General features: G+C 39.5%; 1 protein-coding gene across 1 annotated transcript; it reads left to right on the forward strand.

Annotated features, from left to right (window-relative positions):
* The first annotated feature begins 514 nt into the window (after nt 1-514).
* LOC118557116 (G-protein coupled receptor 4-like) lies at nt 515-11,596 on the forward strand. Its single transcript, XM_036126323.1, has 5 exons — nt 515-526; nt 9,749-9,825; nt 10,245-10,492; nt 10,705-10,877; nt 10,981-11,596. The coding sequence occupies exons 3-5, from the start codon at nt 10,292-10,294 to the stop codon at nt 11,528-11,530; spliced, it is 924 nt and encodes a 307-aa protein (XP_035982216.1). The 5' UTR covers nt 515-526; nt 9,749-9,825; nt 10,245-10,291; the 3' UTR covers nt 11,531-11,596.
* Nucleotides 11,597-12,518: the final 922 nt, after the last annotated feature.

Here is a 12,518-nt window from a genome sequence, read left to right on the forward strand (position 1 = left end):
TTTTCTTAGTCTTTCTTTATTTTCCTCCCTGCAAACACACTGACACACACGCTGCTGCAGACTGACGCCTGATGAAGTGACCCTGAGCTTCAGGCTGAAAATGCATCAATTCTTCTGGACCAGAACCACAAAGGAGGGAGGTCCCTGTTATTAGTGTTAATCAATCTAATAAATCAGAGTCAAATCAATGTTAGACTCACTGCAGTTGTTGCAGAGCTTGTTGGTGGAAATGTTTCATCAATGTTGGCTGATGAACACTCCTCACCAGTTGGTGGCAGTAATGCACACTGAAAAGATGTTTGTTCACCGCCAATAAACTCAAGAAGAAGAAGAACTGCTAGCTGACTGGCTGCAGAGAGACATAAACACAGAGAGGCGTAGTTGAGGCAGCATTCGTTTTTTTCTTTTTGAGGCGGCATTTTTAAATGCTGCTTATTTGTAGTAAATTCTACAAATGACAAGAACGACACGGTGACCTAAAATAACATGGAGTCATTGATGAGGGTAAAGAGAGCTAAACAGCAGGGTAAGTCGTTTCTATATCTAACATTTGTTCATTTTCAAAGTGAGGAAACGCGATTTCCTGCGCGGCCAAAGTCTAATGCAGCTGTTAGCTTGTTAGCTGGTTAATGACAGGAGCTCGTTTACGTGCGTAATTTTTCCGGATGTGATTAAAATGTGTTTGGATTAAAAGAAAAGAAAGTATTCTGGATGTACCGTTTATATGGGCTGAAAATCAAATAACCCGACCATGATGTGGGTTTACTCGCACCAAGCGTTATTCAAAATAAAAATTCTGACATTAGCAGAGTTGATGAATTCCATAAAACAACAGTAGAAGTTTTGTACTTCGTGCGGAAAATACAACAACAACCGCAGAGGTGCGTTGGTTCTGCTGCGGGTCCATTCTGTTGCAAAAAAACCTGTTATATGCAGCATTATTTCATTTGAAATTTCAAAAGGGTTTTGTGGCTCCCAGTGTTTTCTTTACTGTGTGAAGCGGGTCCAAATGGCTCTTTGAGTGGTAAAGGTTGCCGACCCCTGGACTATACCCTTGACTTTTGACTTTACCCTAGAACCCTTGAGCATGTTGCTAATAATTTCAGGTTTGTCGCCAAGTACATAAAATTTGGATCTATGTAAAAGCAGGTGTTCAGCTGAGTGTGTTGTCAATAGGTCAAGCCCTGTTTTAAGTTCAACACGTCTTTTAACAGTTCAGGACATTGATTCAAAGCATATTTTGTCAACCTCTTTGATTTGCTGAATTAGATTGTTCTGTTTATAGGTGGCCTATTCAAACAGAATCTGTTTGAATATGATTATTATTATTAATTATAATTTGGTATTATAATTTTAATAATAGGTCATTCAAACTCACACAGTAGCTATAACAAAATGTGGCTAAACTGGTGGTGATACCAGGCTATAAGCTTGTAATAATTTATAACACTAATGCATTTATTAATTAGCTGTTATGAACTCATTTATGTTGGAACAGTAGGCCTAATCGGCTTCTGGCTGATGAGATTTATCCAGCAGCGTTGATAACTGAAATTATAACTGCAATTAGAGTTTAAGCCATTACTCCTTATGACCATCCAATGATTGTGTCTCTGTATTAATGTCAAATGTTAACTCGAAAGAGGTAATTCTATATTCTGAAAAACCATGCAACTGTGAATTGAAATGAACACAAACAATTACTATTCCACAAGTTGTTGCTTTTATTAAACCAAAAGCAATTCCCTGTTACAGTAATTCTCTGATTCAACAACCGTGGAAACCCTACTCACTGCTGAACTAAACATGCAAAATATATGTGAAAATAAAGGTCAAAAATGGATTAAAATAAGAGGTAGCAAATCTTAGTTCACTCAGTTGTTTAAACATCACATTCAAGACGTCGGCACTGACGGAGCAGCATTGAAAGACAAACAGCTTTGAGAATCCAGCTAGACGCTTCAATGTTTTCCAATAAGCTAGCTACAGCTTAGCTATGCTACACCTTCCCAAGATGGCGACTATTGATGACGCATGACCTACAACCTTGCGTGATGCGTGAGGAGGAGGTCCTAATGATGTAACCAGTGCTTACGCTAAACGTGGGGTGGTACCTTGATTAAGGGGCGGCCTGAATGAGACATTCAAGGGAAGAGCATTAACTGAGGTCTACAAATAGATTTAACTGATAAGGAGAAAGCAAGAGAGAGGGAAAAAGATGGAAAAATCGGCTCTCGGCGGAGCCACTTATAAGAACCCCAAATCAACACAGCCAAAATCACTTACAAAAATGCATGCACGTACATGCATCCTCCACAATGCGAAAAGACGTACCTTTGTAAACGAAAGTTCCTCTCTTCCTGGCTTCCCAAATAATGAGGTCTTTGGTCAGGTATTGATGCAGGCGAAGGACGTCCCACGGGCCGTTTAACTGCCAGAGAACGGTGCACTCTATCAAGCTCTGGTGGGGTCAGGAGCACCTCTTTCCCGAGTAACTCGCAGAGAAGGTTGGTGAAAAACTGAGTAGGGTGCCCACTCTCGGTGTCTTTGGACAGACAGAGGATGCGGATGTTCTGCTGTCTGCTGCGATTCTCCAGGTCAGTCACCTTGTCTTTTAGCTTGACGTTGTCTTCACGGAGAGAAGCACACGAGTCTTTGAGGCTAGCCACTCGCTGGCCCAGATCCTCTATTGCGAGCTCTAAAGAGTAGGCTCGCTCTGCTTGTTCTTCCAGGGTCTGATGCATCTGATCTAGCTTGGAGCTAAGCAAGTTGGCAGAAGATTTGAACTCAGATTTTAGATCCTCTATGTGTTGCTGAAGCAGTGTGGTGATAGCCTCCAATGTTAAGCTAGCATCCTCCTTCTTACTTCCTTTTGCGGATTTGCTGGCCATTACTAGTGAATAAGTAAACAAAAACACTAGGCAAGATGTTTTTCTATTGTTGGGTGGCGTAGAGTTAGCTTTCCATGGGGTGAATTAAGTTAAAAGGCTGGATTTTTCCGGAGCAGTCTGTTGCTACGTCTACCCTGTCCACATGGCAAACCGGAAGTCAAAAAGGAAAGTTTTAAGATTAGTCTTAAAAGTAGACGGGGTGTCTGCCTCACGGACCAAAACTGGGAGTTGGTTCCACAGGAGAGGAGCCTGATAGCTAAAGGATCTGCCTCCCCTCTACTTTTAGAGACTCTAGGAACCACCAGCAGACCTGCAGTCTGAGAGCGAAGTGCTCTGTTAGGAACATACGGGGTAATCAGAGCTCTGATATATGATGGAGCTTGATTATTAAGGGCTTTATACGTTAGAAGAAGAATTTTAAATTCTATTCTTGATTTAACAGGAAGCCAATGAAGGGAAGCTAAAATTGGAGAAATATGATCCCTCTTGTTGATTTTCATCAGAACTCTTGCGGCAGCATTTTGGATCAGCTGAAGACGTTGAACTGCATTTTGTGGACTTCCTGATAGTAAAGAGTTACAATAGTCCAGCCTTGAAGTAACAAATGCATGGACCAGTTTTTCAGCATCACTCCTGGACAGAATGTTTCTAATTTTGGCGATATTCCGGAGGTGAAAAAAGGAAACTCTGGAAACCTGTTTAATATGGGATTTAAATGACATGTCTTGGTAAAAAATAACACCAAGATTTTTAACTTTATTACCAGAGGCCAAGTTAATGCCATCCAGATAAACTGATTGATTAAGAACTTTTTTTTTGAAGACTCTGGTCCAAAGATTGCAACTTCTGTCTTGTCAGAATTTAAATGCAGAACATTTAAAGTCATCCAGCTTTTGATGTCATCAAGACATGCCTGTAGTTTAAGTAACTGATTGGATTCATCAGGATTTATGGATAAATATAGCTCAGTATCATCAGCATAACAGTGGAAATTAATCCCATGTTGTCTGATAATTTTGCCTATCGGAAGCATATATATAGTAAAGAGAATTGGTCCAACGACTGAACCCTGTGGTACTCCACAAGTGACCCTAGAGTTTGAGGAAGATTTATTATTAACATGAACAAACTGGAATCTGTCCGACAGATAAGATTTAAACCAGCCTAATGCTTTCCCCTTAATCCCTACAGTATGTTCAAGTCTTTGTAGGAGAATATTGTGATCAACTGTGTCAAATACAGCACTGAGATCTAACAGGACAAGTATAGACACAAGTCCATTATCTGAGGCCATGAGAATATCATTGGTGACCTTCACCAGAGCTGTTTCAGTGCTATGATGAGCTCTGAAGCCTGACTGAAACTCCTCAAGTAGGTCATTACTTTGTAAATGTTCACAAAGTTGATTACCAACTACTTTCTCAAGAATTTTAGATAAGAAAAGAAGATTAGATATAGGTCTGTAGTGTACTAACTCATCTTGATCAAGATAAGGTTTCTTAAGTAAAGGTTTAATAACAGCTACTTTAAAAGCCTGTGGTACGTATCCATTTACTAAGGATAGATTAATCATGTCTAAAATAGTGCCACTGATAAAAGGGAATACCTCCTTAAACAACTTAGTTGGGATTGGGTCTAACATACAGGTAGGAGGCTTAGATCAGGGGTCAGCAACCCAAAATGTTTAAAGAGCCATATTGGACCAAAAAAACAAAAAACAGATCTGTCTGGAGCCACAAAAAATTAAAAGTCTGGTATAAGCCTTATAATTAAGGCAACATGGGCTGTGTCTATATTAGCTATGTTAGCCTACTATAAAATGGCTAGGTAGGCTACAAATACATAATGAGCATTCATGTTTAATTTTAATTTTCCCTGCAGTACATCCTGGAGAGAATAAAGCACCACTTGACTATACTGCTCTATGATGAGGCTTTAAATTTAACTTCCATAACAATATCAACACATTATATTTCATTGCATTGATGTATAATGAAGAAATTAGTTTTTTATGTTATTTTTATTTAGAGGATTTGAAAAAACATCAATGGAACATGCATAATAGGCCTCCTACAACTCCAGACCTCCCCATGGAAATAAAGTGCAGTTATCTTTAATGCTCACTAACACAACAACCCAAAACCCCACCCACCCCCACCCTGTGCCCCCTATTTGGGCAACAGAGTACAATAAAACAGCAGCCCTTTAAAAAGGAAAGTATTTCAAATAAAACAATAGAGTTTTAGCTTAATTTCTGTGCATAATCCTCTTCTCTTTGGTTTTGTGCAAATTAGGCCGTGGGCCTGAATCTGTTGGATGACTTTCGTATGAACCGTCGGGGGGCATATTTTTTTCCACTTGGGTCAGTTGCTACAGATAGCGGTGATCTCAAAAAGCCAATGTTCCCATCCTGGGGATTTTTCCACGCAAAAAGATGAACATATCAGTTATTTCAATACCTCACACCATCCCATTATTAATTGCATATGTTGAATATAGCCAATTAATGATTTAGTTGAGTATGTTTAAACATAAAAAAAACTTAGAACTTAACCATACCTGAATAAACTTCATCATGATTGGCTGCCATGTCCTTTCAATGCTTTTTGTAATCAACGTCCCTCCCAACTTCCCCTTTTGTGTTGAATTAGTGAAGTGTGAGAAAACAGCTTTAATTATCCATCAAATAACTCTCATATCAAGCCAACTCGCTTTTTCAGCAGCAACAGCATTATATCTTATGGTTAAATATTCTCCATGTGCCTTCATTAAAAATTTCTAATTCCAATCGCGGGAAATGCACACTGTAAGGTTGATTTGCTGTCGTTTCCATGGTGAAGCAGGTTATTTATTTTTTTTATTTTTTTTGCTGCTCTAGTGGCACACGTTTTATTGACAGTGAGCTGACAGGAAGAGGGTGGAATAGGTCTGCGTTCCATTGATCAGGGCTTTTTTCATGCCCACGTTGACGTCATGGTTGGTTGGACACTGAGTTTAGTTACCTGGCTGATATCACCTGTTCTGAACTACTCAGAGCAGCAGCTTTCTACTTAGGGTAGATTTTTTCTGAAATGGCCCCAGAACAAAGACCCACACCACAACCTGCCCAACTATAAAAACGTCTGCCCCACCCATCAATCAGCGGTGCACTCTGATCAGCACCTGGCGCTCACAGAGCGAGACTGTGGAACACCATTTCACCAGAGTTGCAAAATGGTACAAAATAACTTGGTTTATTATTATTTTGTTTACAGTTCAGCTTGGATGTTATTTTCTGTGCAGCATAGATTTGCTGTGCGCGCTGAATCTAGATGCTGTGCGCGATTGCGCACGCGCGCAGTTTAGAGGGAACACTGGTCGCCAGTCCATCGCAGGGCAGAAATAGGCATCTTTTGCCCAATTTACTGTGATATCACCAATGAAAGCAAAAAATTCATTCCAAGAACTGTTGAATCCTCTGTTCTCCTCAGCTATCTTTCTCTTGTTCCCTATGGAATCCATGACTCATCACACACCCACCGGTTTGTTTACAACAGCGACCCGCCTGGCGTGTCGCAGATTATGACGCAAATCTCCATTGACAGATATTTTGAAATGTAATATGTATTCTACACATTTTACATAATTGGCAAACATTGAGAATGTTTATAGTTAGTATAAAGTAAAAGTTAGTAAAGCTTATAGTTAGAGTGGCTCATGTTAACCTGAGCTATCTCTATAGTTGTGCTGTGATAGGCCTAGGCTGCTGGAGGACATCAGGGTCTAATTTTCTCACTCTACTGATTTCTACTGTTCTTCAGTTTTGCATTGTATTACATTGAAATGACTGTCGTCATTTCAGCTTTTAACTTTTTGCTCTCTCTCTTTTTATTCATAGTAGGTACACCTGGTCTGGCGTTCTGTTAACTGTGACATCATCCAGAGAAGACGGCTCACCCGCTACTACCATCTAATGTAGAACAGATTACTAGATCAATGTGTGCTTCTGTGCTTTTTTGTTTCTCTTGTTGTGTCTCTGCTCTGTCTTCTGTAACCCCAGTCGGTCGAGGCAGATGACCGTTCATACTGAGCCCGGTTCTGCCGAAGGTTTTCCTTCCCGTTAATGGGGAGTTTTTCTTCCCACTGTCGCTTCATGCTTGCTCAGTATGAGGGGTTGCAGCAAAGCCATGTACAATGCAGACAACTCTCCCTGTGGCTCTACGGTTCCCCAGGAGTGAATGCTGCTTGTCGGGACTTTGATGCAATCAACTGGTTTCCTTATATAGGACATTTTTGACCAATCTGTATAATCTGACCCAATCTGTATAATATGATTGAACTTGATTTTGTAAAGTGCCTTGAGATGACATGTTTCATGATTTGGCGCTATATAAATAAATTGAATTGAATTGAATTGAATTGAATGTTTGTCTTGGGGCTTCCCTGCTACAGAAATCACACTAAAATGGAAAATATATTTTCCCTCTCATCTTTTTCGATTTTCATACATTTTTAAAAAAGCTCCAGGGAGCCATAAGGGCGGCGCTAAAGAGCCGCATGCGGCTCTAGAGCCGCGGGTTGCCGACCCCCGGTTTAGATAAAGCTAAAATTTTACATAGCTTAGAAAGCTCTACTGCTTCTAAACAGTTCAGACACTGCGCAGGTTCTAAGGATTCCTCCAACTCTGCATCACTTACTGAGAATGAGGTAATCATGTTTGGGAGGATGCCAATTATTTTATTTTTAATGGAATCAATTTTATTTATGAAGAATCCCATAAAATCATTACTGCTAAGAGCTAAGGGAATGGATGGAACAACAGAGCTGTGACTCTGTGTAAGTTTGGCAACTGTACTGAAGAGAAATCTAGGATTATTTTTATTCTCTTCAATCAATGATGAAAAATATGCTGCTCTAACTCTGTGAAGGGTCTCTTTATACAACAATAGACTGTCTTTCCAGATTAGGTAGGATCCCTCTTGGTGTGTAGAGTGCCATTTTCTCTCCAGTTTCTTTCAAAGTCACACTGTTAACAAAGACATCTATTTGTGAATTAGAAAAAACAACATTGCTGCTATTACCAGGGCATTTCTGCAATTTTGAAGATATTAAGAGGGGGACAGACTCTTTAAAGTTTGACACAGCATTTTCCAATAAAAATCTACTATAATGGAACCCTCTTTTGGGGGTGGAGAACACAGTTAAATAAACTCAAATGTTATTAAAAATGATCAGATATGACAGGGTTGTGAGGAAATACTGTTAATTCTTCACAATTAATGCCATATGTCAGCACAAGGTCTAAAGTATGGAGCCAAGAGTGCGTCGGTTTATGCACATTTTGAGCAAAACCAATTGAATCTAGGACAGTTTTAAATGCTACACTAAGGTTATCACATTCTATGTCAACATGGATGTTGAAATCCCCCACTATAATAACCTTGTCAGTATTTAACACCAAATCAGATAAGAAGTCTGACAACTGATCCAAAAACTGGCTACTTAGGAGGACATCAGGGTCTAATTTTCTCACTCTACTGATTTCTACTGTTCTTCAGTCTACTGTTCTTCAGTTTTGCATTGTATTACATTGAAATGACTGTCGTCATTTCAGCTTTTAACTTTTTGCTCTCTCTCTTTTTCTTCATAGTAGGTACACCTGCTCTGACGTTCTGTTAGTTGTGACATCATCCAGAGAAGACAGATCACCCGCTATTACCATCTAATGTAGAACAGATTACTGGATCAATGTGTGCTTCTGTGCTTTTTTGTCTGTCTTGTTGTGTCTCTGCTCTGTCTTCTGTAACCCCAAGTCGGTTGAGGCAGATGACCGTTCATACTGAGCCTGGTTCTGCTGGAGGTTTTTCCTTCCCGTTAATGGGGAGTTTTTGTTTCCGCTGTCGCTCCATGCTTGCTCAGTATGAGGGATTGCTGCAAAGCCATGGACAATGCAGATGACTCTTCCTGTAGCTCTACGCTTCTCCAGGAGTGAAAGCAATCAACTGGTTCCCTTTATATAGGAAATTTTTGACCAATCTGTATAATACGATTGAATTTGACTTTGTAAAGTGCCTCGAGATGACATGTTTCATGAATTTGCGCTATATAAATAAAATTGAATTAAATTGAATCAATTTTTCTCTTCCCCCCACGACCAGGGAAGTTCTTGACAGTTCGATGCCTGGAAAACTTCTTAATAAGATGACACACCGTTGAAACAGGGATACCAAGGTCTTTGGAGATGGCTTTATACCCTTTGGAGCTCTTGTGCCTACAAATAATAGCATTTCTGGTGTCCTCAGACAGCTCCTTTTTCTTTACCATTGTTACATGTGAAGATGGACTAACAGGTGCCTTTTAAAGCACCAACATGATCATTCATTGGTTAATTCATGTCACATGTGTGGAGGCAGTTCATCACAAGTGATCGTTATGTGATTTGCAATAGGTGAGCCGAATTGGGTTTTGATACTGATTTGCAGCAAAGGGTGCCAATACCATTGACATGGTAAACATTATGTTTTTATTGTTTTCTTCATAATGATTATCTTTTTAAACGTTTTTTTCTATCATTTGCTGTTTTGCATCAAGCACAAGCTATCAGCAGTAAAATGTTGTTTCACTTGATGAATTCCCTTCAGGAAATATTCCATTATGTGTACTTAAACTTCAGGGGTGCCAATAATGGTGAGCAGGACTGTATTAGCAGATTTACTCATCAACATATTGTTTTCTTCTTTCAGAAAGCATTAAACTAAACCATTAACTGCTAGAATGCATCTCAAAGCTTTTACGTTATCACTTTTTTCTAACCAACACTCTTAAGTGCTTCAGGGAAAAAGCTTGATTTGATGTCAGATTGGTCATTTCCATTTCAGCCGATCAGTTAGATAGATGTCAGCGCTACAGAAAGGATCTCTGGCTGCAGGAACCTGAACAAACTTGGACAAAAAAGGTAAACTATACACTTCTGTGATTACTTATAAAGGTGATGTTGTTTATTTAAAGCCTGTTTGGTGTTCTGCTGTTGAGGTGATGGGAAGTATGCTTGGGAGATGAATTCAGGAAGCAGATGGTTCTGGTTTTTGTAGATGTAATCAGACGATATTTTGGGGGATGAACAACTGCTGAAACATTTTCAGTGTTTTTCTCAGGTTGGAAAGTGATTTCTAGATTGGACAAAGTTCAGGAAAACTTTTTGTGAGAAGAACTATATCTAAGATCTGATGATGGAGAAAATCATCCACTTTGACCAAAACATTTTCTATCATTTAGATTTTCTAGTTTAACATCTGGATTTACATGCTACACATAAAGAACCATCAGAAATGTTTCTCTTAAGATTTACACAACCATCATCACTTCTGTTTACAGACACCACTGTCTTCAAAGTTCTGGTTCAACACTGAAGGACAGAAGAGATGAACTTCAACAGGACATCAGAGGAAAACAGCTTTGATAACAGCTACAACATCAGCCAGAGCTTGAACACCACCCATAGAAACCATAGTGATAACAGTGACTCTGATATAGTTGAACAAATCGACACATGGCTGGATTGGATCACTATGGGCATTGGACTTCCTTATACTCTAATAGTGATAGTTGCAGTTTTTCTACAGGTGAGACAAAATAACTTAAACCTGATCAGCAACAATGAATGTGCTGTTTGACTTTGTGTCTGCTCTTTAAATAATGGTTCTCTCTCATTTCAGGTGTAAGTTTACCTTCTTACCTCTAGAAATGACTGAAATGTTTGAAACAGGAAACATTTTACATGTTAATAATATTCTGGTGTCATTAGTTACTTTGTTCTCTGTTGTCTTTGTTGCAGGTGAAAAAGGATCAGGGTGCCCCAGTCTACGTCATCAACCTTCTCTTTTCTGATCTCATTCAGTTCTGTGGCAGAATTACATATTATGTACATAGCCAAGGTATCGGCATTGGCATCATGGATTTTGGTTTAATAGCCAGTGCTGGATTCATGGTCTGTATCTCCTTGGAAAGGTAACTATGTGTTTCCCTTTAAGCTTCTTTATTGTCTCATATAATCCTGTTAGTCAGTACCTGATAGTCTCCATGGACTAAACAGCTCCATCTGTTATTACAGGTATTTGGTCATCGCCAAGCCACTGTGGTACAGATTCAGGAGAAACATCAAGACCTATGTGGTGGTATGTGCTGTGGTCTGGACTCTTCCTCTTCCAGTTCTGATATCTCCTTGGCTGAATAAAGATCCTACTGCTGATTATATTATTTGTCGAATCATCATACCCAGTGTGCTCCTCCTGCCCTTTCCATTCTTCATCTTCTTCTTGGTTGGGACTATTAAAGCTCTGTCTGGAGCCCTCAGTGTCCCAGCAGAAGAAAAAAGACGAATCGTTGCCATTCAGGTTGTGGTGCTGCTAATTTACACTCTGCTTTTCCTGCCCACGATTAGTTACTTCATGTCAAAGGAATACAAAGTCATTCTTTATCTTCTGTTTGTAGTTTGTCTTTATCTCAGTCCCATTGCAGACACAACTCTGTATTTGTTGAGTAGGAAAAGCTTCCTGGATAAGTTTCTGGCTTCACTCTGTTCTTGTAAAGCATCAGACAATCAGGAGATGAGCAGCAAGGATACTGAAAGCACGACTGCTCCACATACTGAGACTGTTTAGGGTTTAATTTCTGGAGCCTCCACAACAATCTACTGTAGCTGATTTTTGGGTTGATTAGCAACTGTTGTAGCCAAAAGCATTTTCTTTTCTTTTCTCCTGTTATTCTGTTTAGTTGTAAACAGAATAATGGAATAAATTGTTTTGTTTTACGAGAGCTGAGGGTTTCCCATAACTAAGATAATGGATTAAGTCAGGATTTTCCAGATATCCTGGCTGAATTTTGTCTTGACTCAGTTTCACAAAAGCAGTAGCACATCAGTTACCATGGCGAATATTAACTTTATTATTAACTTTATAATCAATTGTGTTTTAAAGACTGCTGTTGTTATAAGTTTGACAGAAAGCCTTTAATAGACTGTTGCATGTTGTGAGGGCATCAGAGACATGGCTGATAAAGAAGCGATGATGTTGTCACTAGAGTCCAGAGTAACATATTTTCTGATAACCATCAGAATCCGTGACTCAAGAGGGCGATGTTTCCCTGACCCCCCCCCCCGCCCCCAGAACAAACTTACAAACTCCAGAACAAAGAAATAATTGGACCTCTAGGTTAAAAGTCTAACACTAGGACTGAAAAAAAATCCTGAAAACCGTTGAATAACTTCCAGAACAAGGTAGACTTTGAATATTCATGTATCAAAAGTGTTCAAATTAAGTTTAAATATGAAATATTACGCATTTTTTACACTGATTTTGGTATTCCACGTTTGAGTTCTGCACTCGTTTACGATAGGCCATTTCCGACGTGTGACGTCAGTTCCAGAACACCGAGAATGCGCGCAGCGAACTTGCATAGAAACACACAGGCGTTTAGGTTGTACAACCGGTACGGCGAACAAGGATATATGCATGTTTTCCAGTATCTTCTTTCACACACCAAATCTACTGATCCACGTCTACTTTGAGCAAGCGCTTTTAAAAAAAATCGCCGAACTAAGTCCACAATAAAATGCCTTCTAGTGTCTCTTATAGACCAGTTCACTGCTAT

The sequence above is a fragment of the Fundulus heteroclitus genome, chromosome 22 (genome assembly GCF_011125445.2).
Source record: "Fundulus heteroclitus isolate FHET01 chromosome 22, MU-UCD_Fhet_4.1, whole genome shotgun sequence".
NCBI classification, from domain to species: domain Eukaryota; kingdom Metazoa; phylum Chordata; class Actinopteri; order Cyprinodontiformes; family Fundulidae; genus Fundulus; species Fundulus heteroclitus.

What these genes read in the sequence shown, in the direction of transcription:
- LOC118557116 (XM_036126323.1), top strand. Translation starts at nt 10,292, where the DNA reads ATGAACTTCAACAGGACATCAGAGGAAAACAGCTTTGATAACAGCTAC. An exon ending in TAGTTGCAGTTTTTCTACAG is followed by an intron (nt 10,493 to 10,704) that starts GTGAGACAAAAT and finishes TCTTTGTTGCAG; the next exon opens with GTGAAAAAGGATCAGGGTGC. An exon ending in GTCTGTATCTCCTTGGAAAG is followed by an intron (nt 10,878 to 10,980) that starts GTAACTATGTGT and finishes CTGTTATTACAG; the next exon opens with GTATTTGGTCATCGCCAAGC.